The sequence below is a fragment of the Oncorhynchus tshawytscha genome, linkage group LG25 (assembly GCF_018296145.1).
Source record: "Oncorhynchus tshawytscha isolate Ot180627B linkage group LG25, Otsh_v2.0, whole genome shotgun sequence".
Classification (NCBI taxonomy): Eukaryota; Metazoa; Chordata; class Actinopteri; order Salmoniformes; family Salmonidae; genus Oncorhynchus; species Oncorhynchus tshawytscha.
The window spans coordinates 17,737,904-17,765,070 of NC_056453.1; the positions used below are offsets into that span (position 1 = coordinate 17,737,904).

At 43.6% G+C, this 27,167-nt stretch overlaps 1 protein-coding gene across 1 annotated transcript in view; it reads left to right on the forward strand.

Annotated features, from left to right (window-relative positions):
• The window catches only part of cacna1g (calcium channel, voltage-dependent, T type, alpha 1G subunit), a 311,200-nt gene that overhangs the window by 264,743 nt on the left and 19,290 nt on the right, over positions 1-27,167 (forward strand). The window contains exons 22-27 of the mRNA XM_042306304.1: positions 1,659-1,785; positions 4,465-4,590; positions 4,831-4,920; positions 11,679-11,892; positions 25,505-25,656; positions 26,426-26,535. Coding sequence (XP_042162238.1) covers positions 1,659-1,785; positions 4,465-4,590; positions 4,831-4,920; positions 11,679-11,892; positions 25,505-25,656; positions 26,426-26,535 — 819 coding nt within the window. The remainder of the gene's footprint in view (positions 1-1,658; positions 1,786-4,464; positions 4,591-4,830; positions 4,921-11,678; positions 11,893-25,504; positions 25,657-26,425; positions 26,536-27,167) is intronic.

Here is a 27,167-nt window from a genome sequence, read left to right on the forward strand (position 1 = left end):
AAACCACCAAATAATGCTTGCAGAGCAGAATTAGGCCGATACGCTCTAATTATCAAAATCCAGAAAAGAGCCGTTAAATTCTACAATCACCTAAAAGGAAGCGTTTCCCAAACCTTCCATAACATAGCGATCACCTACAGATAAATGAACCTGGCGAAGAGTCCCCTAAGCAAGCAGGTCCTGGGACTCTGTTCACGAACACAAACAGACCTCACAGAGCCCCAGGACACAATTATACCCAACCAAATCATGTGAAAACAAAAAGAGAATTACTTGACAAATTGGAAAGAATTAACAAAAATAAATCTGCAACCTAGAATGCTATTTAGCCCTAAACAGAGAGTACACAGTGGCAGAATTCCTGACCACTGTGACTGACCCAAACTTAAGGAAAACTTTGACTATGTACAGACTCAGTGAGCATAGCCTTGCTAATTGAGAAAGGCCACCGTAGGCAGACCTGGCTCTCAAGAGAAGACAGGCTATGTGCTCACTGCCCACAAAATGAGGTGGAAACAGAGCTGCACTTCCTAACCTCCTGCCCAATGTATGACCATATTAGAGACTCATATTTCCCTCAGATTACACAGATCTACAAAGAATTTGAAAACAAACCCAATTTTGATAAACTCTCATATCTACTGGGTAAAATACCACAGAGTGTCATCACAGCAGCAAGTTTTGTGACCTGTTGACACAAGAAAAGGGCAACACCACTGTAAATACAACCCATATTTATGTTGATTTATTTTCCCTTTTGTACTTTAACTATGTGCACGTCGTTACAACAATTTGAAATGTCTTTATTATTTTTGAACTTCGGTGAGTGCAATGTTTACTGTACATTTTTGACTGTTTATTTCACTTTTTTTCATTATCTACTTAACTTGCTTTGGCAATGTTAACATATGTTTCCCATGCCAATAAAGCCCTTAAATTGAATTAAATTGAATTGAGAGAGAGAGCAGATGATAGAATTACATTTATGGTCATCCCAAATGTGTTACACTTGTGGTGTGGTGTGGGGGAGTGGGTAGGTCCATGAATGTGTTTGTGTGCGTTTGACCGAGTGTGTTTCTCCATATCTGTGTACTGATCAGTGTTATTGATCTGGTCTTAGTCTCAGTGTTATCTCCACATCCTCCGTATATCTTCTCTCAGTTTTTCTCTTAATGAACTATTGATTTCCTTTCACCCTCCCTTCTCGCCGAACATGAGACCACTGGACTGAAGACAAAGCTGAGCTTAGCATGCAGCCTCACAGATAGACAGTCAGGTGGTAGAGAGTGACAGACAAGTAGAAAGACAGACAGAAAGATAGACAGACAGGTAGTAAAGATACCTACTGGTTAGGGGGAGAGATGGTGCAGAGAGAGAGGTGAGAAGAGGGGAAGAGGTACTGGAGGGGTGAGGGCAATTGACTGTCACTGATTCCCTGTGACAGAAAAAAAAGGGCAGAGGGCTAGGAGACGAAGGGTGAAGAAGGGAAAGGGGAGGAAGGGGAAGGGAAAGGGAAGAGGGGGAGGGAGAGCCACAGGCATCTCCATCTGTCCTGGCTGCTCTGTAACAGACCTAAACAACTCTTTCTCTCTCTCCTGCACTCTTCATCAGTCTTCTAAGTTTAACATTGTGCCTCTGTGTCTCTCTGTGTTCTCCAGTGTTATCAGCAGGGCGCCAGGTCTGAAGCTGGTGGTGGAGACTCTGATGTCATCTCTGAAGCCTATAGGGAACATCGTGGTCATCTGCTGCGCTTTCTTCATAATCTTTGGTATCCTGGGAGTACAGGTGAGAATAGATCATTTATGCAACCCATACAAAAAGCCCCAGCATATTATTATTCATTTGTAAACATTTAAAAAATAATTCCACTTTGACATTATGGGGTATTGTGTGTAAATCAGTGACACAACATCTCAATTGAATCCATTTTAAATTCAGGCTGTGACACAACAAAATGTGGAAAAAGTCAAGTGGTGTCAATCCTTTCGGGAGGCACGTGTTCCCAAAACAATAGGATTCAACCAATGTCAGGGAACATTTTCCTTTCTAGTAGTTTTCACGTCTTAATAACGTTGGTGTGAGAACTCGTCTCTACTCCTTATATACACCAAACTCTTCTCTCCACCTCAGAGTTTATTATTATAATAATGTTTTACGTTTATTTAACCAGTAAAATACCATTGAGGCTAGAAACCTATTTTTTTGAGGAGGACCTGACAAGAGGTCAGCAGGAGGGGGTCAGCATCTACACATAACACAAGAGCACAGTACAATACATTAAAAAAACAATTACAATGGTCAATACCATTTTCTTCTATCAGAGATTTAAACTCAGACAGTAACAACCTCTCCACCAGAAAAGCATTGTAGGACGATTGTTTCCCCATTTCCGTCTTTGCCCTAGGAACTGTGAATGAGAGCACTGACTGAGAGTGGAGGCTGTAGGATTGCGATGTTGTTGTTTGCGAGGAGCAAAGATATTAATGGAGTAGCCCCAAGCACTGCCTCATACACAACTATTGCTTCAGCCTTCTGGTAGGAAGGGAGGGCCACTTCACCGTGTCATATACTGTAGTTGACAGTGGTCTTGCATTAGTTATGAACCTAAGCACTCCAGTGATAGACCACTTCCAGTAGCTTAAGGGTAATGGCGGAGGCTCGCACGTAAATAACACGGATAAAAATGTCTCTTAGACAAAATCCTTCCTAACTAGAAAAAAAAATATTAAAATACAAACTTAATTTCAGTTTATTTTCCATGTTTTCAATGTGCTGTTTGAGTGGTTCTCCAGCCTGGTCCTGGGGACACAAAGAGCTGCACTTATTAGTTTTTGCCTTATCTCTACACACCTGATTCAAATCAACAAAGCTTGATGAGGACTTGATCATTTGAATCAGCTGTGTAGTGCTAGGCCAAAAACTAAAATGTGCTCCCCTTTGCGTCCCCAAGGATCAGGATTGAGAACCACTGACTAACCCAGGGGTGTCAAATTCATTCTTCCACGGGGGCTGCATTCAGTCTTTAACAAGGTCCTGAAAATTGGTTATATTTCCTCACTGTCCAAATTTGCTAAAAATATTCCTCTATCCATCTTTTTAGGAATGTTATGTGCTCCCTGACTGTCGAGCTTTCATTTAGATTATTATTAGCGAGCTGGACAAAGTCAAGATTTGGACATTTTAAAGTATATTGACTTAGCCCCCCCCCTTCCCCAGTGTGTTTGACACCAACCCTGATCCAACCAAATGCCTAGGTACTTAGACAGAGATACTCCTTCGATCAGGACCCTTGAGGGACTCCTTTCGTGAGTTGTTGAAACTCTAACTTTATGCCCTCCTGTGCCACACTCTGGGTTCTGTCAGAGAGATAGTTTTGCAACCAATCCAACACTCTAGCACCAAAAACAATGTTTTCGAATCTACGCAGCAACAGGTCATGGTCAACAGTGTCGAAGGCTTTCATTAAATCAATAAAACACAATGGAGTTTGTTGTCCTATGCATCCTGAAAATCACTGATTACCTTGTTTTCAGCTGTTTTGCTCTAAAACCAGACAGATTTTGGTATAAGAGTGACAACACTATCAATGGACTGTAACTGACAAGTGGCTAATATGTCATTACCCATAAGCCCCCTCTTCTCCAATCACCCCCTGAGAGGACTTATAGGTCGTACATCAGGGAACACCTCTGAGAAAAATGTTTTGTAATGAGACATGTCAGCAGAAGAAGTGATCTTCCAGGCGTTTCTGGGCTATAACTCAGCTGTGAGGGCTAGCCCTGCTGGTCAAATGATATAGATGGAGAAGACATGGCTGTTAATCCACTGTCCAATTTACACTAACGAGTTAGATATCCTCGGGGTCCGGGTTAGAGAGGATGAGGCGAAGCGAGAGGATTTACTCCGCCCAAAATCTGTCTGCGTGAGACAAGCCTGTTTTTGTATGGAGGTCTATAAGAGAGTGTCGAATTATGTGAGACGTATTTGATCGAATAGAAGTTGTGTAATGTTTAGGTTGTTACAAATGTACTGATATAAGTGGATGCACGTGGCAGTCTGGCAACTTTGAGAAAAACTACTTAGTTGTGCCTGTTGCTCACACATGGTATCTGCCCTCTCATTGGCTAGAATGGTCCCAACTGATCTCGCCTGCCTTCAATCATTGAGGATATGTATTTCCATTGTTAGAGCGGTCAATTGGCTATCTTATCAATATAATAGATCTTTGTCCGGGTTACTCGCTGGTGTGTGTGTGTGTGCGTGTGTGTGTGTGTGTGTGTGTGCGTGCGTGTGTGTACGCGTGCATGTGCGTGTTTGGGGGGTGGGGTGGGGTGTCTGTGTCTGTGTGTGTGACTAACAATTAGGGGAACATGCAAGGGAATCCTATCACGGAAAAACAGGAGCAATTGGAATGTACCATAATGATGGCATGAGTGTGACCATTGTGTGTGTGTGTTTTTTCAGCTCTTCAAGGGGAAGTTCTTTGCATGTCAGGGAGATGACGTGAGAAACATCACCAACAAGTCAGACTGTATAATGGCCAACTACAAATGGGTTAGACAGCAGTACAACTTTGATAACCTGGCACAGGTACGATTGTCAATACTTGCAGTGGGATGTATCTCCACCACTTTCTTTACAAAATGCTCTTGTGGGAACCTTGTTAGTGACCCTATTTCTCTCACCCCCCTTCTCTCTCTCTCTCTCTCTCTCTCTCTCTCCCTCTCTCTCTCTCTCTCTCTCTCTCTCTCCACCCTTCTATCTCGCTCACTATCTCTTTTCTCTCTCTCTTTGTCTCTCTTTCCCCCATTCACTCTCTCTCTCTCTCAGGCTCTGATGTCTCTCTTCGTGCTGGCTTCTAAGGATGGTTGGGTGGATATCATGTATGATGGATTAGATGCAGTGGGAGTCAACCAACAGGTATACACCAGACACACTATACATAGACCCAGTTACACACACGGCCACACATAAACACACACACATTATGCACATCCACGCATGGGAAAAGGTATAATTTAACTCATCAATGCATACAACTGATCCTTGTATAAAAGTAGAACGTAAGGTGTTGTAGAGAGGAAAAAGAGTTACCTTCGCTCTACTGTTGTCTTAAAGCAAACTCCAACCATAAACCAATCCATTGTTTGCTTCATTTGTTTTCGCTGCTAATAACGCTGAAGCATCAATACACTGAGATTAGTAAGAGGGACCCCTTTATTGTGTGCTCCCACACACAGTTGCTAGTAAAAGTTTACACACCCCTTGCACAGTCTTCACATTTGCTGCCTTATAATTACATCTAAAAAGGGATTTCGTTATATATTTTTTCGACACAACATTTTCAAAGTGAAAGAAAAATTGTAGAACATTTCCAAATGACAAACAAATGAAAAATGAAAAATGAAAAAAAATGAAAAATCATTGAAAATAAGAATTTGTTATTTAACTGACTTGCCTAGTTAAATAAAGGTCAAATAAAAAATAAAAATCTTTGACAGCCGTTACAGCTGTGAATCATTTTGAATAAGATTCTACCAACCTTGCTCAGCTCTTAAGGCAACGTACATCCATTGTTTTTGTCAAAATTGCTCAAGCTCAGTAAGTTTGGTTTGGAATCATTGATGGAATATGCAATATTCAAACCTTGTGTCAGATGTTTTTTAAGTCAGGACGGAGACTGAACCTTAAGGAACACTAAACACATCTTGGAAAGCCAGTCTGGTGTGTCTTTGGCGTAAACATTAGCGTAATTGCCCTGCCGAAAAATACAACTCTATCCCCAAGGTTAGGTATTTAGAAGAACTAGTTGGGCTTTAATTTTTTATCTGGGCTTTGCTCCTTTCATATTTTATCCCAACAAACTCCCCAGTCCCTGCCGGCAACAAGCATACCCATAACATGGTGCTGCCACCACAATACAAAGGGACACTGTGTTAACAACCCTCCAGGCGAGCTTCAATGCCATACAACTCTCCTTCCGTGGCCTTCAATTGCTCTTGAATACAAGTAAAACTAAATGCATGCTCTTCAACCGATCGCTGCCTGCCCCTGCCCGCCTGTCCAACATCACTACTCTGGACGGCTCCGACCTAGAATATGTGGACAACTACAAATACCTAGGTGTCTGGTTAGACTGTAAACTCTCCTTCCAGACTCACATCAAACATCTCCAATCCAATGTTAAATCTAGAATTGGCTTCCTATTTCGCAACAAAGCATCCTTCACTCATGCTGCCAAAATACCCTTGTTAAACCGACTTCGGCGATGTCATTTACAAAATAGCCTCCAATACCCTACTCAATAAATTGGATGCAGTCTATCACAGTGCCATCCGTTTTGTCACCAAAGCCCCATATACTACCCACCACTGCGACCTGTACGCTCTCGTTGGCTGGCCCTCGCTTCATACTCGTCACCAAACTCACTGGCTTCGGGTCAACTACAAGACCCTGCTAGGTAAAGTCCCCCCTTATCTCAGCTCGCTGGTCACCATAGCAGCACCCACCTGTAGCACGCGCTCCAGCAGGTATATCTCTCTGGTCACCCCCAAAACCAATTCTTCCTTTGGCCGCCTCTCCTTCCAGTTCTCTGCTGCCAATGACTGGAACGAACTACAAAAATCTCTGAAACTGGAAACACTTATCTCCCTCACTATCTTTAAGCACCAACTGTCAGAGCAGCTCACAGATTACTGCACCTTTACATAGCCCACCTATAATTTAGCCCAAACAACTACCTCTTTCCCTACTGTATTTATTTATTTATTTTGCTCCTTTGCACCCCATTATTTCTATCTCTACTTTGCACAATCTTCCACTGCTAATCAACCATTCCAGTGTTTTACTTGCTATATTGTATTTACTTTGCCACCATGGCCTTTTTTTGCCTTTACCTCCCTTATCTCACCTCACTTGCTCACATTGTATATAGACTTATTTTTCAACTGTATTATTGACTGTATGTTTGTTTTGTTCCATGTGTAACTCTGTGTCGTTGTATCTGTCGAACTGCTTTGCTTTATCTTGGCCAGGTCGCAATTGTAAATGAGAACTTGTTCTCAACTTGCCTACCTGGTTAAATAAAGGTAAAATAAATAAAAAATAAATAAATAAAATCAACAACATTGCATTCACTCCACATTACTGGCCTGTATGACGAAGTGAAAAGAATGAAGACTATGTAAAAGAAATCCACTACAAATCATCCATTCTGTTTGCAACAAGGCCATTAAGGAATACTACAACACAGCAAGGACAATAACGTTTTGGCCTAAAGTAAAAACTGCAGGTTTGGGTCAAATCCAATACAACACAAGCCAGAGTGAAACTCGCTGTATTTTAAAGTATTACGGTGGCAGCATCATGTTATGGGTATGCTTGTCATCGGCAGTGACTTTGGAGTTTGTCGGGATCAAAATAAATATGAAAGGAGCCAAGCCCAGGTAGAAATGTAAAGGAAAACCAAAGCCTGGAATATAGTTTTATTTTTCAGTGAGGCAATTACACAAATTCACACCAGAAGGGCTTTCCCAAGATGTGTGGAGTGGTCCTGAGTGGTCCTGACTTAAATTTGCTTAAAAGTCAGAGACAATGTTTGAATATTGCTGTCCGTTAGGAGCGGATTTGCCATCTGGTAATTCTGGCAAATGTCAGATGGGCTGGACCATTTTTTAGTTGGGTGGGCTGATCGAAATTGACACACACAAAAACACACAAAAATATTTTGAATATATAAAAATAAAATGGGCCGGGTGCCCATGGGCCTGTTAAGATTTTTTTTTAGCAATTTCTCTGTTATTCTAATCTATAGTCTATGGGGCGGCAGGATAGCCTAGTGGTGAGAGCGTTGGACTAGTAACTGAAAGGTTGCAAGTTCATATCCCGAGCTGACAAGGGAGAAATCTGTCGTTCAGGCAGTTAACAAACTGTTCCTAGGCCGTCATTGAAAATAAGAATTTGTTCTTAACTGACTTGCCTATTTAAATAAAGGTAAAATAAAAAATAATGAGCATTTGGCTGATCAGTGGGCAATGGCCGGCCTCCCTACCAAGATGGGCCAGCCTGGTTTTCTGATAGGGGCTGAGCTGAGGTCATGCAAACTCACATTCAAAGTCAAACTTGGCATCAGCAAAGAGATCATGGATCGTAAAAACGGAAAGGGTACCCATAAACGTAGAAAAAGCACATTGTCATCTCACTCAAAACTTCACATTTGTGGAGCTGCCAAACCATGATTTGGTCAAACAGTAAAGTGCATTATCCTCATGATTCTTGTAATGGACTGTCTACCCTGCCCCTGTGCCCTCGCTGGGGCCTGTTGGTTTGATGAGTGAGCCACTCTCCTCTCCAGCCATGTTCTCGAGAGAAAAATGCGTTTCAAAATTAAATTTAGGGAAAAACACTACTTTGGAAGCTTTGTCCCCCTGTCCCTGTCGAGGAGAGGAGGGTCTCAGCTTTCTGTAGGTATCATCTGTATTTCTCAACTCTCAACATTCAGCTCAATAACAATTACCTTTACAACCAAGATATTTGATATGGCTTTGAGATACGGAGCGGTGCGCACCCAGAAAGCGCACCGGCCCAATGCGAGGGAATAGACCTATAGGTCTCATGGGTAGTAGCCTACAACTGCAACATTTGTTTAGGACATTACATTTACTGTTGGATGAATACATGGCTACTAGCAGCGGGTATTATAGTTATTATGTTTTGAGTTTCCACTTCCTCAGGTGTTGCACCCCAAATGATTTAGCCTATGATATTAGTTAGAGCACATAAAGATGTATGTAATGCAACTCTATTGAGCAAGAAATAAATCAGGAAATTCTGCAATCTTATTTTAGACAGTTAAATATGGCAACTCTAGTGTAATTGTCAACCCAAAATTCATGGCTGTCTAGATTTGGTTGCACATCAAAATATCTTGACGCATGCATTCCTGCCTGGATGTGTTAGATGGAAAAAAACACATTTCTTGGGTACCTCAGCAGTCAGTATTTATTATACTTTGTAATAAAGCAGTATGAATTACTTAATAAGATGATTAGGCCGTTTCAGGATTTGTGTTTATTATGGATCCCCATTAGCTGCTACCAAGGCAGCAGCTACTCTTCCTGGGTTCCAGCAAAATGAAGGCAGTTATATACAATTAAAAAAACATTACATTACATTTCACAACAGATTTCATAACATGTTAAATGTGGCCACTACACACTCTACTACCACATATCTACAACACAAAATCCATGTGTACGTGTGTGTGTAGTGTGTATGTCTGTGCCTGTGTGTGTGTGTCTCTTCCCAGTCCCCGCTGTTCCATAAGGTGTATTTTTCTGTTTTGTAAATCTGATTTTACTGCTTGCATGTTACTTGATGTGGAATAGAGTACTATGTAGTCATGGCTCTATGTAGTACTATGCGCCTCCCATAGTCTGTTCTGGAATTGGGGACTGTGAAGAGACCTTTGGTGGCATGTCTTGTGGGGTACTTAAGGCATTTCATTTTTTTTCTCGGGTATCTTTACTTTACTTTACTTGTTATATTTTTGACAACTTTTCATTTCGCTACATTTTCCCTGAAACCCAAAAACGAGTTACATTTTGAATGCTTAGCAGGACAATGATCCAATTCACACACTTATTGAAAGAACATCCCTGGTCCTCTCTACTGCCTCTGATCTGGCAGACTCACTAAACACACATGCATCATTTGTAAATCGTGTCTGAGTGTTGAAGTGTGCCCCTGGCTCTCTGTAAATAAATACAAAAACAAGAAAATGGTGCCATCTGGTTTGCTTAATATAAGGAATTTGAAATTATTTCTACGTTTACTTTTGATACGTAAGTATATTTTAGCAAGTACTTTTACCTTTGATACTTAAGTATATTTTAAACCAAATACTTTTAGACATTAAACTCAAGGAGTGTTTTACTGGGTGACTTTCACTTTCACTTCAGTTATTTTCTATGAAGGTATCTATACTTTTACTCAAGTATGACAATTGGGTACTTTTTCCACCATGGTTGACAGAGCTGTGTGATAGTAGTTCAAACAGACAGCTCTGTGAATTCAACATGTCAATACTTCTCACAAATACAAACATTGACAAAGTCAATCTTTGCTCTATTTTGAGCCAGTGGAGATTGACATATTATTAATGTTAGCTCTCTGTGTACATTTAGGGGTCAGCCGTGCTGCTCTGTTCTGGGCCAATTGTAATTGTAAAGTCCCTCTTTGTGGCTCCTTACCACACCACAATGTCCACATAATTCCTTACGAGATTTAGTAGAGGTTTAGGGTTCAGTGAAGGATTTGTCCCAAATTCAATACTTTTCATTTTTGAAATATTTAGGACAAACTTATTTCTTGCCACCCAATCTAAAACTGACTGCAGCTCTTTGTTAAGTGGGTCCAACCACATAATGGGCTGGTGCCACCAACTGTAAACGTTTGTGGCACCAGTGACACCAAGGAAAAATGCTCTTCTGGAACGCTGTAATAGTAATGTGGGCTGGTGTGCGCAGTGATGTGGGATGGTGTGGATAAAATGCAAGGGCCGAATGATTTTCCCCAGTCTGCCCCTGCTGCCTGTCAATGATTCCTAACCAAATTTACTGAGCTTGAGCAATTTTGACAAAAACAATGGGCATACGTTGCCCTGAGGGCTGGGTACATTTGGTAGGATATTATTATTGTAGAAAAGCTTCAACCAAGTATTAACTCTGGGGTGTGAAGACATAAGCTATCAAGACATCTTTGGGGGAACGTTCTATAATATACTTTCTCTTTGAAAATGCGGAGTAGGTTGTGTAGATCTGTAGGATTTGTATTTATTTTTATTCCTTTTGAGACAGCAAAATGTGAAGACTGTGGAAGGGGTGTGTAAACCCACTAGCCACTGAATATGTACACGCACGCACACACACACACACACACACACACACACACACACACACACACACACACACACACACACACACACACACACACACACAAACACATGCACTTTTTCCTCTGTTCACTAGAGATACAGTAGCAGAACAGCAGAACAAAGGCTTGGGTGGCTAGGACCAGAGATGTGTTGATGTTTATGACACATCAGGTCAGCGTTTCTGTCTCTGCTTTAGAGACGAGGCATTGATCTCCTCTCTATACGCTGCTTACTGTCCAAAATCATCCAACACCCCTCTAGCTTCTTCCACACGTTCTGCAGCTTACAGTACTGTGTATACTCATACATTTAGCTTTCCGGATGTACTGTTTTGTATCAAATTAACAGTGTTGTTCATGTGTTTATTTCTGCATTCATTTCTACATTTTGTCGTGTTGACTGTAGCAGCAGGATGACGGTGGTCCTGGCAGTCACAAAAGGCAGCTAGCTGGTAGTGTGCTCCGCTCAAGTTGGATAGAGACACACACACATCCCGCTGCGCACACACTGGTTGAATCAACGTTGTTTCCACGTCATTTCAATAAAGTGACGTTGAACCCACGTGGAATAGACGTTCAATTCTGTGCCCAGTGGGACTTGGGGCTGGTTTTTCGGCGTTTGCATAGAGTGCACCACCACAATACTCATAACTCTGCCAAAAATGAGTGTGTGTACATAACATCATACTGTGTGTGTGCGAGTACAGTATATTACACTATACTCTGTCTATGTCTACCCCCTCCAGCCACAGCTGAACTACAACCCCTGGATGCTCCTCTACTTCATCTCCTTCCTGCTCATCGTCAGCTTCTTCGTGCTCAACATGTTCGTGGGTGTGGTGGTGGAGAACTTCCACAAGTGTCGTCGCAGCCAGGAGGCCGAGGAGGCCAAGCGCAGGGAGGAGAAGAGACTGAAACGGATGGAGAAAAAGAGACGGAGTAAGGAGAAGGAGCTGGCTGGTCGGTAGTCTTTCCACATCTTTCTGAGTCCTGCCTGGTTTGAGCTTGTTTTGGTTTGATTTGACCGAAGTCAACGGACGTAGAAACGCGCTAGACCTGGAATAGTTGCTATTTTGCATTACTGTAGAAGTGCCTTTTCTTTTTAAATGGTTTTCCTCCCTGTAGTGTCCCCGCTAGATATCCTCTCTTTGTGTGGGGGTCAGTGGCCACCCATTCTGGTCCAGGAGAGCTACTGGGTGTGCAGGACTTGGTTCTAGCCCAGCAATAATTGTAAAGCCTGGAATCAGGTGTGTTAGTGCTGGGCTGGAACAAAAGCCCACACACCCAGCCTCTCTCCAGGATCGGAGTTGTTGAGCGCTGGTCTAGTAAGAATAGACCCCTCCCCCTCCCCCCCTTTTCCCTGCCTGGCCTATCGTAGAGGGAGTACTTAGGACGTCCCCTTGGAGCATGCCCAGTGAGTACTGGTGGACGGGACTTGCATGGCGTGGTACTTTCAGAGTTAGAGGGAGGGGGGTGGGGTGAGGGCGAGGTTACATCCCCCCTATCTCCCCCCTTCCCCCTCCTCTCCTGCATGTAGTTGTAGTACATCCGGAGGGGTAGGTAGAACTACAAACCAAACTAGGGAGTACCTAGATGCTGATCTATGGTTTCCTCTTTATGAAAAGGGTTAGGATCATACGAAGGTTAGCTGATCCTAGATCTTTGCCCGGCCGCCCCTCCAGCTGTACAAGAACGGGTTACCAGATGCCCGACTTCGCCTCTCTATAGTGATTCCACTGCCTTCTAACCCCAAACATTGGAAATGAGAAATAGTGGTTATTTCAGTAGCCGTATTGGCTGTAGAGATACTTTTGGTGGATCAAAGTAAGATCATTTGGATTTTTTTTCATCGAATGTTGATGGTAGTTGACAGTGGGAATGCCTTCGGTAGTTGACCGTGCGAATCTCTTGAGAAATACAGATGGATATGGATTTTCTCTTGCAGATGTGGTGTGCCCAAAGTGCTCATGCACTCACACTCTCCCATGCTCTCACACCCTCTCACGCACATACAGTCACTCAAACAGACCGAACACACACAGTCTCCTTCTCGCTCACTCTTTTACTTCCACCCTCTTGCCCTCACTCACACACCTACGACAGGTAGCCTAGTGTTTCAGCGTGTTGGGCCAGTTACCAAAAGGTTGCTGGTTCCAATCCCCGAGCCGGGAAGGTGGGAAAATATGCCTTTCTGCCCTTGAGCAAGGCAATTAACCCCTAACAACTGCTCCCAGGGTGCCGATGATGTGGATTAAGGCAGCCCCCTGCACCTCTCTGATTCAGAGGGGTTGGGTTAAATGCAGAAGACATATTTTGGTTGAATGCATTCAGTTGTGCAACTGGCTAGGTATCCCCCTTTCCCCTTAAACAGGCCTTGTACAAACCACTCTCAAATGCTTCCGAAAACAAACAGAGAATGAACACGCCCTCCTCTATCCGTCTCTATAATTGTTCAAGGCCCCTCATGTCCATTGGTTTCTTTCTCCGTTTCATTTTCCCTATAGATTATCTTTACTTTATGGTTTATAGTCTTTCCTTTATCCGGTCTGTAACCTCAAGCTTGTTCTTTTTCTGTTGCTTGGAAACTATGTTTTGCACAACTGTGACTGAAGTTGTAGAATCGTTTGACAGAGTAAGAGAATGGTTGATTAAAGGTATGTAGAGGAGAGGTAATACCCCTTGTGACTGGACAGGCTTCAGAATCTACACTCTGCTTTTCTGGATGGCACAAGAGTTTGTGAAGAGAAGGGAAACGTAAGTTGTTTTCTTCTGATGTGGAGGTTGCCTCTTTCTTTTTTTTACTCCACCCGAGTGGCTCTATTTGTGTCGCAGTCATTTTTTTGTTCATAGATCTTTGGGATTTTGGGGTTTGAATATCGGGGTTTGACTGACTGTCTACAAAATCCCCAACTGAATCATCGAACCCTTATCAACTGTATCACGAGCTCACACTGGACTCAGAATAAGTGGAAAAGACTCACAGTAGGAACTAACCAGCCCACGTTGTCATCTTCATCCTTCTGCTCTTACTTCACCCCTATTTCTCCTTCTTACACTCTCTCTCCTTCGCCCATCCCTCGTTCCACACCTCTCTCTGACTAACCTGGTCTCGTTCTTCTAGATGTGTTGATGATTCCGGGGGTGAGTTGGGTCCTCTCTGAAGGCACACTGACAGGTACAGAGTTTCTAGCATGTTCTGTGTGTCCCCTACCATGGTGGTTCAGAAGTCAGGGTTCAACGTTCACGGGAGGTAGGGTCCCATCCCGCGCTCCCTACCCGTCCCCCTGCCTCTCTCTCATCCGACTCAGTCCGCTATAGACGTTTGTGGACATTTTCCTGTCGTGTGTTGTGGTTCCTTGTTCTTCACAGTGACCCACGATTCATCCACTATCCACAGCACTGTTTTTGTTACCGTATCACCAACTGTAGGTTGTCCACCCACGCTCATGCAGGAGTGTGTGTGTGTGTGTGCGTGTGCGTGTGCCTGCGTGCGCATGTGTCACAGGCACCAGATGGTAGCAGGGTAGGCTGTGAAATATGCAGGAGCAACCCTCTGTCCTCAAACCACAGAACTCTGTCTGTGTCACTGTGTCTGCTCGATGAGAGAGCAAGGTCCTCTCTATCTCTCTCTGTCTCTCGTTCTCTCCATCTCTCTCTCCCGCTCTCCTCCCCCTCTCTATTACCCCCTTTCCTGGTAAGGGAATGTAAGGACATGTTTGTGTATACAGTCATATCTCCACACACTGAATATTCACGCGTGGAGGAGATTCTTTTTCTATGACATGCGCCAGTGAGAAAGACAGACGCGACAGCCCCACCCCAAATCTGTCCATCACAGCGTATTATTGTTTTACTGTATAATTGTATTAGGCAGGCCAGCGCTCAGAGGAGGTGTGTGTGTGTGTGTGTGTGTGTGTGTGTGTGTGTGTGTTTGTGTGTGTGTGTGTGAGTCTGTAGTTCTCTAACATGACAGAGAACTCAGCTGAGCAGGGGCAGTTTCCTCTTTTTGCACACAACTTTGGATGAAGGGAAGAGAAAATTATGGAGGGAGGAAAAGAAGGGAGGAGGGAATAAAGAAAAGAGGGGAGGAGGGAATAAAGAAAAGAGGGGAGGAGGGAATAAAGAAAAGAGGGGAGGAGGGAATAAAGAAAAGAGGGGAGGAGGGAATAAAGACAAGAGGGGAGGAGGGAATAAAGACAAGAGGGGAGGGGGAATAAAGAAAAGAGGGAGGAGGGAATAAAGACAAGAGGTGAGGAGGGAATAAAGACAAGAGGGGAGGGGGAAATAAAGAAAAGAGGGGAGGAGGAAAGAAAGAAAAGAGGGAGGAGGAAAGAAAGAAAAGAGGGAGGTGGAAATAAAGAGGGGAGGAGGAAATAAAGAGGGAGGAGGAAATAAAGAGGGGAGGAGGAAATAAAGAAAAGGGGGAGGAGGGAATAAAGAAAAGAGAGAGATGATGATGAAGGGATGGGAGATGATGAAGGGATGGGGTTGCCCCTCCTGCCAGTATGCCACCCTCTATTAGCTCTGGCTCACACACACACACACACACACACACACACACACACACACACACACACACACACACACACACACACACACACACACACACACACACACACACACTCACTCCTGAGTGTGTTAGCTTTGGGCTGCTGTATGTGTAGTTTAGTTCAGTGGATCAAAGGTGCTGCTTAATCACGTCTCTCTGCTGGGGAAGACCAAGCCATCTGCTCCTGTTTCTATACCTTACCTAAACAACACACACACACACACAGATTCACAGTTATGTCCAGTACAGTCTCTGTCTAAAGGTATGTCTCACCCTCCTGGTGCTTGACTGTGCACTGTGATATTCTCCCCTAGGCAGCTAGTGGGTTGCCCTATAGGGAGAAAGAGCGATGGAAAGATGGAGAGAGGGAGATGAGACGGAGACAGGAGAGAGATACTTGAAAGAGTGAGTGAGGAAGGAAGAAGTGTTCAGCGGGGTGCTGTCTATAATGTGGCAGCCAGGCACGGTGTATCCTTTCTTTCCCCCACACACAGAGAGAGAGAGAGAGAGAGGAGAGAGTGAGAGAGAGGAGAGAGAGAGGAGAGAGAGAGAGAGAGAGAGAGAGAGAAGAGAAACAAAGACAAAGGGAAAACAGAGAAAATGTGAAAGAGAGAGAATGTAGCTCTGAGTGTTCTTTACATAGCTCAGCTCAGGGAGTGAATGTGTCACTGTAACAGATGGCCTCTAACTCTCCCAGGCTCACAGCCCAAAGAGATAAACGCTTTACTCAGACCTGCTCTGTGTGGGTCATGTCCCAGAAGATGGCTTTCCCTCTCTCTGTGTTTGTCTTCAAAAACTGGTACTAAAGTAGGATTTGGCCATTTTGTGTCCTAGCTAACAGCATCGCTTGCCTGTTGATTTATTGATGGCACAGCCTCTCGTGCTGTATCACTTTATCAGGTATTAATATATAATGTCCTACTTCAGCACACCTTTTACTAATAATTATGATAGGGTGTAAAAAATAAATATACATGCAGTGGGGAGAACAAGTACTTGATACACTACCGATTTTGCGGGTTTTCCTACTTACAAAGCATGTAGAGGTCTATAATTTCTATCATATGTACACTTCAACTGTGAGAGATGGAATCTAAAACAAAAATCCCAAAAATCACATTGTATGATTTTTAAGTATGTATTGCATGACATAAGTATTTGATACATCAGAAAAGCAGAAATTAATATTTGGTACAGAAACCTTTGTTTGCAATTACAGAGATCATACATTTCCTGTAGTTCTTGACCAGGTTTGCACACACTGCAGCAGGGATTTTGGCCCACTCCTCCATACAGTCCTTCTCCAGATCCTTCAGGTTTCGGGGCTGTCGCTAGGCAATACGGACTTTCATCTCCCTAAAAAGATTTTCTATTGGGTTCAGGTCTGGAGACTGGCTAGGCCACTCCAGGACCTTGAGATTCTTCTTACGGAGCCACTCCTTAGTTGCCCTGGCTGTGTGTTTCGGGTCATTGTCATGCTGGAAGACCCAGCCATGACCCATCTTCAATGCTCTTACTGAGGGAAGGAGGTTGTTGGCCAAGATCTCGCGATACATGGCCCCATCCATCCTCCCCTCAATACGGTGCAGTCGTCCTGTCACCTTTGCAGAAAAGCATCTCCAAAGAATGATGTTTCCACCTCCATGCTTCACGGTTGGGATGGTGTTCTGGGGTTGTACTCATCCTTCTTCTTCCTCCAAACACGGCGAGTGGAGTTTCTGACCAAAAAGCTCTATTTTTGTCTCATCAGACCACATGACCTTCTCCCATTCCTTCTCTGGATCATCCAGATGGTCATTGGCAAACTTCAGACGGGCCTGGACATGCGCTGGCTTGAGCAGGGGGACCTTGCGTGCGCTGCAGGATTTTAATTCATGATGGCGTAGTGTGTTACTCATGGTTTTCTTTGAGACTGTGGTCCCAGCTCTCTTCAGGTCATTGACCAGGTCCTGCCGTGTAGTTCTGGGCTGATCCCTCACCTTCCTCATGATCATTGATGCCCCACAAGGTGAGATCTTGCATGGAGCCCCAGACCGAGGGTGATTGACCATCATCTTGAACTTCCATTTTCTAATAATTGCGCCAACAGTTGTTGCCTTCTCACCAAGCTGCTTGCTTATTGTCCTGTAGCCAATCCCAGCCTTGTGCAGGTCTACAATTTTATCCCTGATGTCCTTACACAGCTCTCTGGTCTTGGCCATTGTGGAGAGGTTGGAGTCTGTTTGATTGAGTGTGTGGACATGTGTCTTTTTATACAGGTAACGAGTTCAAACAGGTACAGTTATTACAGGTAATGAGTGGAGAACAGGAGGGCTTCTTAAAGAAAAACTAACAGTTCTGTGAGAGCCATAATTCTTACTGGTTGGTAGGTGATCAAATACTTATGTCATGCAATAAAATGCAAATGAATTACTTTAAAATCATACCATGTGATTTTCAGGATTTTTGTTTTAGATTCCGCCTCTCGTAATTGAAGTGTATCTATGATAAAAAATTTCCGACCTCTACATGCTTTGTAAGTAGGAAAACCTGCAAAATCGGCAGTGTATCAAATACTTGTTCTCCCCACTTTACATGATGATAATGTAGAGAGTAATTGTATTGTAGCCCATTTAATTATTATGTTCACCTTCAGGGGGTGAAACAAGACTGTTTAACATGTTTTACCCTTAAACTATGATGTCAGCGACACACTGAACAGTAAATGGCTAGGACAAGAGTGTCAACTCCTCCCCCTGTCATCAATACTGACCAGTCACACGCACATGCACACACAGACACACAGACACACACACACACACCGCGGCAGCCAGCTCTATCTGGGTCAGTGCTAACAGAGATGGATCTAACGGAGGTTTTCTATCCGTCTTCTTCTCCCTCCTTTATATTCCCCTGATGTAGGAATGTGGTTAATAACACTAGACCATTAGAGAGATGGAAGGAGGGAGAGAGAGAGAGAGGTTGAGAGAGAGAGTGCAAAAAAAAATGATTGTAAGATGAGATGGACAGGACGTGAGGGGCGGGGCGGGGTAAGGTGGCGAGAGAGGGGGGAGAGATTGAAAGTGAGTGAGGGGCGGGCTAAAGGTAGGAAAGGCGGAGGGAGATAGGGCGAGCAAGAGAAGGGGGAGAAAGAGAGAGCGAGAAATAGAAGTGAGAGAAATGGCTGGGTTCAATCTGTATCGCAGAAGTATCGCGGAAGCTCCGTGTGAAAATGTAAAGGTCATTTCCGATTGAGCCGACATGTGCAGCGTTTACCGTGAATGCAGTCTCCGCGAACACGGGAAAGTTGCCTTTTAAATTTCAATCGAGCTATAACGTGCATCAGCCCAAAGTGTAGACAGTTCCTCTTTGATAAGACCTGTGCCAGTTAGTGATTGAAACGTCCTCCTCTACAGATGAATTTTGTCAGGAAGTTCTCAGGATGTGGGCGGGGTATAAATGCTTCATGTCACCGGCTAGGTGTTGGTAGCAGAGTTAAGTGTAGCGTTAGAGGAATTTAAATATTTAATCACTTTCATGAACTAAGGTGTAGGTGTAACCCCCACCCATGCTCGCACCAATATACCTATTAGCCTAACATAACCAGACAGTTGTGCTTAGCATCAGTTACCTAGCCTAGATGAGTCCAGCCTGACTAGCTAATCAATATGCATCCCTGCAGTGGGCTGATGCCGTTAGGTGATTGATTCTGTAGCAGTAGAAGGTCCTTGTATTATAAGTAGTGCTATAGTGGGTTTTATGAGAGTGTGTGAGGGTATGAATGTTTCATGGTTGGAGGTGTAAGAATTAGTGCTTCTAAAGCGTGCTGGCACATTGCCTTTGAGCTCTGCTTAGGATATGTTAGATAACCACAAGAGATCCACTGAATGTAACTGGGTTAAGAAAAGGTGTGTGTGTGTGTGTGTGTGTGCATTATGTACTTGCATGTGTAACCTATGGATCTGTGCGTGTGTGTTAGCAGGTGTGTGTGTCCTACAGCCCAAGCTAACAATGAAGGAGGCTGGTTAACATGTGGTGTACCAGCAGTCGGACAGATGTACTGCTACCCAGGTGGTAGATCAAGCCAATCAGAAAACTGGGGATTATTGGACAGTCCAAGACATGCATGTGCCAGTGTTAGAATATTACATGATTAGAGTCGGGTAGGAAGGAAGAGGTGATGTGGTGGTCCTTTAAAACAGCACTCCTCAATTGCTGATGCCCTGGTCTAACATAACTGCCACTTACCTGAACACCATATTTAATGCTACAAGGTACTTAAAGCGGCAATCGGCAGTTGAAACCAAGCCACTCTCAAATGTATATACAGAGCTATGGATGCGAGGACTGACCATCCATGATATTAAAAGGATAGTTTTAATTGACTTTGTTTACAAACAGTGGAGTAAAACAGGTGTATATTTTGGATTCTGGTGGGGTACGACAGTGGAACTAAGCTCAGGAGGCATTTATAAGTTATTTTATTCAAGAATCAATGGGTACATATTGTTCATTTTTAAGTCCAAAAATGGATGTAGCCACTGCAGATGATTTAGCCTCGACTTTACCAGACTATGATACAGGGGTAATAGTTGTGTTTGAATTAGACTTGGACTTTCCCATAGAGGATTGAAGGGCGGAAATGTGCTGTCTACTGTATTGCTGAAACGCTGATATCTCATTGGTCTGTTTCTTATATGCTTATATTCTCATTTGCCCATCATCACTCTCTCGCCCTGTTAACCCCGCCTTCCACTCACTGCTGTCCAATCGCCTGCCTTCGCCATTCCAGTCTCCATTCCAATTGGTCCATCCTGCTCAAGTCAGACTCAGAAAGAAGTGTGTGTCAGTCTACCATGTGTACCGGCACAACTCGTGTGTGTCTTTGTGTGTCTTTGTATGTGAGTGTGTGTTTGTCGTCGTGCATTTTTGCGTGTTTGTGTGCGTGTATGAATTACCATGCCCTGTCATTGTGAATGATGTCATGTTATTATTTCTCTTTCTTCTGGGCTCCTCAAACTGCTCTGTTGCTCCTCTTTTCTCACAATCCTCAACTTCTCTTTTCAGTTCCATTTTTGTTTCTTCTTTTTGTCATTGGTGCTGAATAGGGGAGCAGTGCATTTTGGGAAATCCAGCAGAATTTTTTCTGATTTACTTGTTTATTATATTGTTTATTTTGTATCTAACCTTATGACTCAATGTTTGCTGGCTCTAAAATCATTAATACATTATTGAATTCTATGTAGTTTCACTTGACGTTAACCCCTTCCCCTTGATATGAGCTTGTGCTGTAATCTACCAGCACTACCTGTTGACCCAGCACACATTGACTCTTAATATGAACCAATCCATTGACCATAAAGGGCAGGCGTTTAAAATCAGTCACAACACCTACCAAGGTATAACCTTAATGATATTGGTACTGGGATTTTTTTTTTTAAACGGTTTTACCACCACATCATCTTGACCTTTGACCTAAAACAGGAAATTATCCTGGCCGTAACATTGTGACTGATCTTACTGCCTCTGGCCTGTTCTTCCTTTCACAGACATTGTTATACCATCCAAAGCTCAAAGACTATCCTCCTTTTCTCAAGCCCCCCTTCAATCATCTTTCTACCACAAGCCCCAGTTTCACCAGACCAATCATCAAAAGCATCACATGTGCATCGTAGAGATTTAAACCACATTTAAACAACTTTCACATCCCAATAGTACCAAGGTTACTCAAGAACAATCCATGATATGGTACCATCTACAGCTTGGTTGAAAATCAACATAGCACTCTATATGTCCTTTCACGGTATCCATCACATAGCTCCACTGTGTTATGAACCCACACACACACATCCAATCAATTCAAAACTACTTCAAGTCTATACACTGCATGTGCAAACCAACTCAACCAAAGCTATTTCATGTTCAAACCCATACACACACATTCAACCGAACCAAAGCTCCTTCAAGTTCAAACCCATACACACACATTCAACTCAACCAAAGCTCCTTCAAGTTCAAACCCATACACACACATTCAACCCAACCAAAGCTCCTTCAAGTTCAAACCCATACACACACATTCAACCCAACCAAAGCTCCTTCAAGTTCAAACCCATGCACACACATTCAACCCAACCAAAGATTCTTCAAAGCCATAAACACACATCCAATCCAACCAGACCTTTCAAACCCATACACTATACATACATTCACTCCAATCCAATCAAAGCCCACTCACACTGTGACAGTAAACCCATCGTGCTGTGCTGTGGTGTATCCACTCCCTCGCCACATGCCCAGGGACTTCAGTGTGTCTGTATTTCCCAACCCGAGCCTCGTCTTCCTGAAGTTACTGAGTGTGGCTCAGTCCAAAAATAACTCCTAGTTCCTCACCCTAACCTTTATACCCTCACTTTGTAGACTTCAAAGAATCAGGTGGGTATAGGTAATGTGGGGCAAGGGGTTAAGAGGTTGTTTTTGGACCAGGTTTTAGTATTGCTTTGGTGTTCTTTGCTAACTAACTGCTCCTTTCTTTTTCAGTCAGGTGATCTTTGACGCTTCACCAGTGCTTTCGGCCAAAGGGGTCTTAGATCTCCAAGAGTAACATATCATCATGTGTCATATGTATGATATGTTACCTGAACCACATCATTCCCTCTTGAAGGGTTAAATTATAACTACCTTTTTGGATAAATACTCACACAGGGCACCAACATGTTGGGTACTCAATTATCCTCACATGGGGCACCAACATGCAGGGTACTCAATAACCCTCACATGGGGCACCAACATGCAGGGTACTCAATAATCTTCACACGAGGCAACACTGTGTGGGGTACTCAATTATCCTCACAAGGGGCACAAACATGTAGGGTACTCAATAACCCTCACATGGGGCAACAACATGTAGAGTACTCAATAATCCTCACACGGGGCACCAACATGTAGGGTACTCAATAATTCTCGCACAGGGCACCAACATGTAGGGTACTCAATAATTCTCGCACAGGGCACCAACATGTAGGGTACTCAATAATTCTCGCACAGGGCACCAACATGTAGGGTACTCAATAATTCTCGCACAGGGCACCAACATGTAGGGTACTCAATAATTCTCGCACAGGGCACCAACATGTAGGGTGCTCAATAATACTCACACAGGGCACCAACATGTAGGGTACTCAATAATTCTCGCACAGGGCACCAACATGTAGGGTACTCAATAATTCTCGCACAGGGCACCAACATGTAGGGTACTCAATAATTCTCGCACAGGGCACCAACATGTAGGGTGCTCAATAATACTCACATGGGGCACCAACATGGACATTCTGTTTAACATGCTGCATGCTAGTCATTCAGCAGCTCCTCTTATCCCAATTAGTGGACTACATAGGTCTTAGGCCCCTTAGGTTGATTGATGGAATGGGGGTCTGGTTGATGTTTATGTTATGTTTGTGAATGTAATGTTTCTATTTGTGTGAGCGAGAGAGAGAGAGAGAGAGAGAGAGAGGAGAAAAAGGGACAGAGAAAGATGACTGTACTGAAGTTTCTTCACACCTCACTTCTTCACTTTCATCTTGTCAAAGTTCTCTTTTCCCACAAGAGTAGACCTGAATATGCCCTCACATGCCCCACTGAGCACACAAACACACACAGGCACACTGTGCACATACAAACATACACGCACACACTTTTAAAAGTCTTTAAAGCTGATTTGGCAAAAGCTAATATGGTTGACTCATTGGTTTGGCATGATATCACAGTGTCAGTCTGTTCCAGTGAGTCTAAAGGCAGATCCATTCTCTGAGTGCTGCTCAGCTCTTTCTTCCTCTGGAAAGAGAGAGTGGGAGTGAGAGTTTGGGAGTAGTGGAGGTATAATTTGGCCCTCTCTACCCTCACCTCTCCTACCTCCCCGAGCGAGAGCTGGGCCTGAGCCATGGGGGAAAAGGTTCTACTCTCTTGTTTTCCCTGTCTCGCTCTCTTATTCTTCCTCTCCCTTTCTCAGTGCAGTACTTACACAGGGAAAGGTCCATCTCTCCCATTCTCTCTCTCCTACTCCCTCTCTTAATGTAGCGTTTTAAACATATGAGAGTTTTGCACTGCTTTAGATTGCTTTTAAAAAACTCAGTCAGCCACTGAAATGTCTAATACATTATTTGGACAATCCTCTCAAGATACAGCAATGGATGCTCAATACACTATACTAACAGTTTCATTTATCGAGCCTCTAGTGAGGCCCATTAAAATAAAGTGTTAGGCCCTGCAGCAAAACTGCAGAAGCTAAGCATTTTCCCAGGAAGTTTCACTGCCACAACATTTGCGCCATTGGGTTTACTGCCTATAATACATGCACTGCTATAATGTATAATGGGTCTGCATTTTGTACAATAAATGTACGATAAAGCAATAGCCCAGGCAGACACCGAACGAGAGAGAGTCTCACACTCAAGTCGATTTATGATGAAGAGGACAGAGGAGAAGAGGTGAGAATGGACCATACAGTGAATACACGAACACATACACACACGTACTCCGTCAGGAGTTTTAGCCAGCTGCCGCAGCAGCCACCTGGGCTAATTGGCAAGAGGGAGAGTTGAACAGCACCTGGGGGAATCACACTGTGTGTGTGTTTCCATTCGGGCCTGTCTCTGACTCCTCCTCTACTTCATATGTCCTCTCTCTCTCTTTCACTGATGAAAGAGGGATGAGGATAGAGACTGATAGAGAGACTCTCTCATCCCCCATACTCCTCTTTCCTCTGTCCTTTATGGATGGGTGGATAAAGAGAGGACAGATGAGAGAAACAGGTGTGAAACTGTAAGTGATATACTGAACTGTAAAATCGACTGTCCTTTTTGTTGTGTACAGTATGTCCCACTGGGCACACAGTGGTTGAATCAACGTTGTTTCTAGGGCCGGGACGATACCAGTATCGCGATTCTTGTTAGCGTCTTGGCATGGAAACAAAACCCAAAGCAGATTTAACTTCTTTAGGTTAACAGCCCTAATGTTGGAAGCAAACATCGTTATGTTGTCAACCAGAGTCACATTTATTTATTTTCCAAGCTATAGCGCACAATATTTTACATACAGATGTTTTTTAAAGGACCAAAGAGTATGGTATGCTTCGTGTTTGAATTTTTGCCATGGAAAAAGTATTGCAATACTGGTATTGTCCTGGCTCTAATTAGTTTCCATGTCATTTTAATGAAATGACATTGAACCAATGTGGAATAGACGTTGAATTGACATCTGTGCCCAGTAGGGTCTTTATGAGAGAGAAGGAGAGGAAGAGAAAGAGGTAGAGAAATTATACAGCAAGTGAAAACACTAGAAAAAGCTGCATTGAAAGAGACAGCATAAATTAACCATTCACTACCCACTCCCTACAGCCTCAGAATGCACCAAAATAACCTCCCTCCTCCACAGCTACAGTCTCTTACACACACACACACATGCACGCACACACACACACACACACACACACACACACACACAAACACACCACTTTGGGCGGTGGCGATGCTGTTTATTTCCGTTCATGCTCTCTCAGAGGAGACTACATTTGGATAATTGTTGATCAGAGGAGAGCATCTCTGATTTGATTAGTCATGACTGGCAGCCACAGGGGACCCGGGCCCAGGAACACTGTGCTTCTCTCGCTTTCTCTTCCTCGTTTTCACTCATTCTCTCTTTCCAAGATCTCTGTGTCTTCCTGTACCTCTCTCCTCTCCTTTCCTCTCCTTGTATACCTCTCTTTCCATGTACCTTTGCTACTCTCTTCTCTCTCACTCCATCTGTCTTTCATTTGCGTCTCTTTATCTGCCTCTATCTTCTGTAATTATGTGATATATGTCAGTATGGGTGTGTATGCTTTCCTTTAACTAACGCTATGATATCTCTTGAGACCTGCGGGCTGGCTTCTACCTCTCGAAACCTTTCACCCACAATGTCCAGTACACTACTCCCTATCTCACTCTATGACCCCCCCACCCCGCCTACCTCCCCGTCCTCCCCTCTCTTACTCCCCCCTTCCAACAGAAGCTCAGAGTAAGCCTTACTACTCGGATTACTCCCCCACTCGTCTCCTCATCCACAAGATGTGCACCTCCCAGTATCTGGACCTCTTCATTACCATTGTCATCGCACTCAATGTCATCACCATGGCGATGGAACACTACCAGCAGCCAAAGGTAGGACCTGCGCAATGATGGGGTTTGTAGTTTTAAGGTAGTGGATTTGAAGTCTGTTAGTTATCACCATGGCCCCTCAGAAAGCACAGACAAAGATTCCCATGACAACCTAGTTTGTATTCATTCCACATAGTCCAACATCATTACTCTGGGATTTGTAGTTTGTCTGCCTGCACAAACAGATTTGAGAAAAGTTATTTCAATTCTTCAGGGGATTTTTCTCCACATTACATAAAGTAATACAAAAAATTCATGAACTAAACTCCCACGTAAATTATGTCTCAATGAGTTGTCATTGTTTATTATCAGCCGAAAGGTGATTCGTGATGAAAACAGCTTGAGTTTTCCGATGAAATTACCATGTGTCCGGAAAGATTATGCATGAGATATAGATATAGAGAAAAGGAGAGACAGTAATAGAGAGAGATGAGGGTGGGGGTATGGGTGGAGGGGGGGGTATGCGGTACGGGTTGCCAGAGGAGAGCAGAGTCAGTAAAGCCCTATATCTTCTCACAACATGCCTACTAGGAAAAGGTCACTTTCTACATTGAGATGGGTATCGTGAATTACCCCAGGCTACATACAAGACACTTTTACACCGGCGGTCTTTTCAAAAAGAAGCAGAGAGAGGGAGATGGTAGGGTGTTGAAAATGGCTGACTCTGGGAAAATGTTTGCTTTCAGAGAGTAAGACATCAGAGAGAGACCATATATACAGTAGCTATAACCTATGGAATACTGTACTACTAACCATGCCTCCCTCCCTCCAGGAGTTGGACGAGGCACTGAAGATCTGTAACTACATCTTCACCATCGTCTTCGTCCTGGAGTCTGTCTTCAAGCTGGTGGCCTTTGGCTTCCGACGTTTCTTCAAGGACAGGTCAGAGGTCACACTTTGCCTCAGAGTAGGAGTGCTAATCTAGGATCAGTCTTGCTTTTTAGAGCAAAACTGCCTCGTATATGGACATGGGGAGATGCTTTGTGAATATGGGCCAAGATACAGTTGGACAAAAAAGTATTTAGTCAGCCACCAATTGTGCAAGTTATCCCACTTAAAAAGATGAGAGAGGCCTGTAATTTTCATCATAGGTACACTTCAACTATGACAGACAAAATGAGAAAAACAAATCCAGAAAATCACATTGTAGGATTTTTAATGAATTTATTTGCAAATTATGGTGGAAAATAAGTATTTGGTCAATAACAAAAGTTTATCTAAATACTTTGTTACTACATACCCTTTGTTGGCAATGACAGAGGTCAAACGTTTTCTGTAAGTCTTCACAAGGTTTTCACACACTGCTGCTGGTATATTGGCCCATTCCTCCATGCAGATCTCCTCTAGAGCAGTGATGTTTTGGGGCTGTTGCTGGGCAACACGGACTTTCAACTCCCTCCAAAGATTTTCTATGGGGTTGAGATCTGGAGACTGGATAGGCCACTCCAGGACCATGAAATGCTTCTTACGAAGCCACTCCTTCATTGCCCGGGCGGTGTGTTTGGGATCATTGT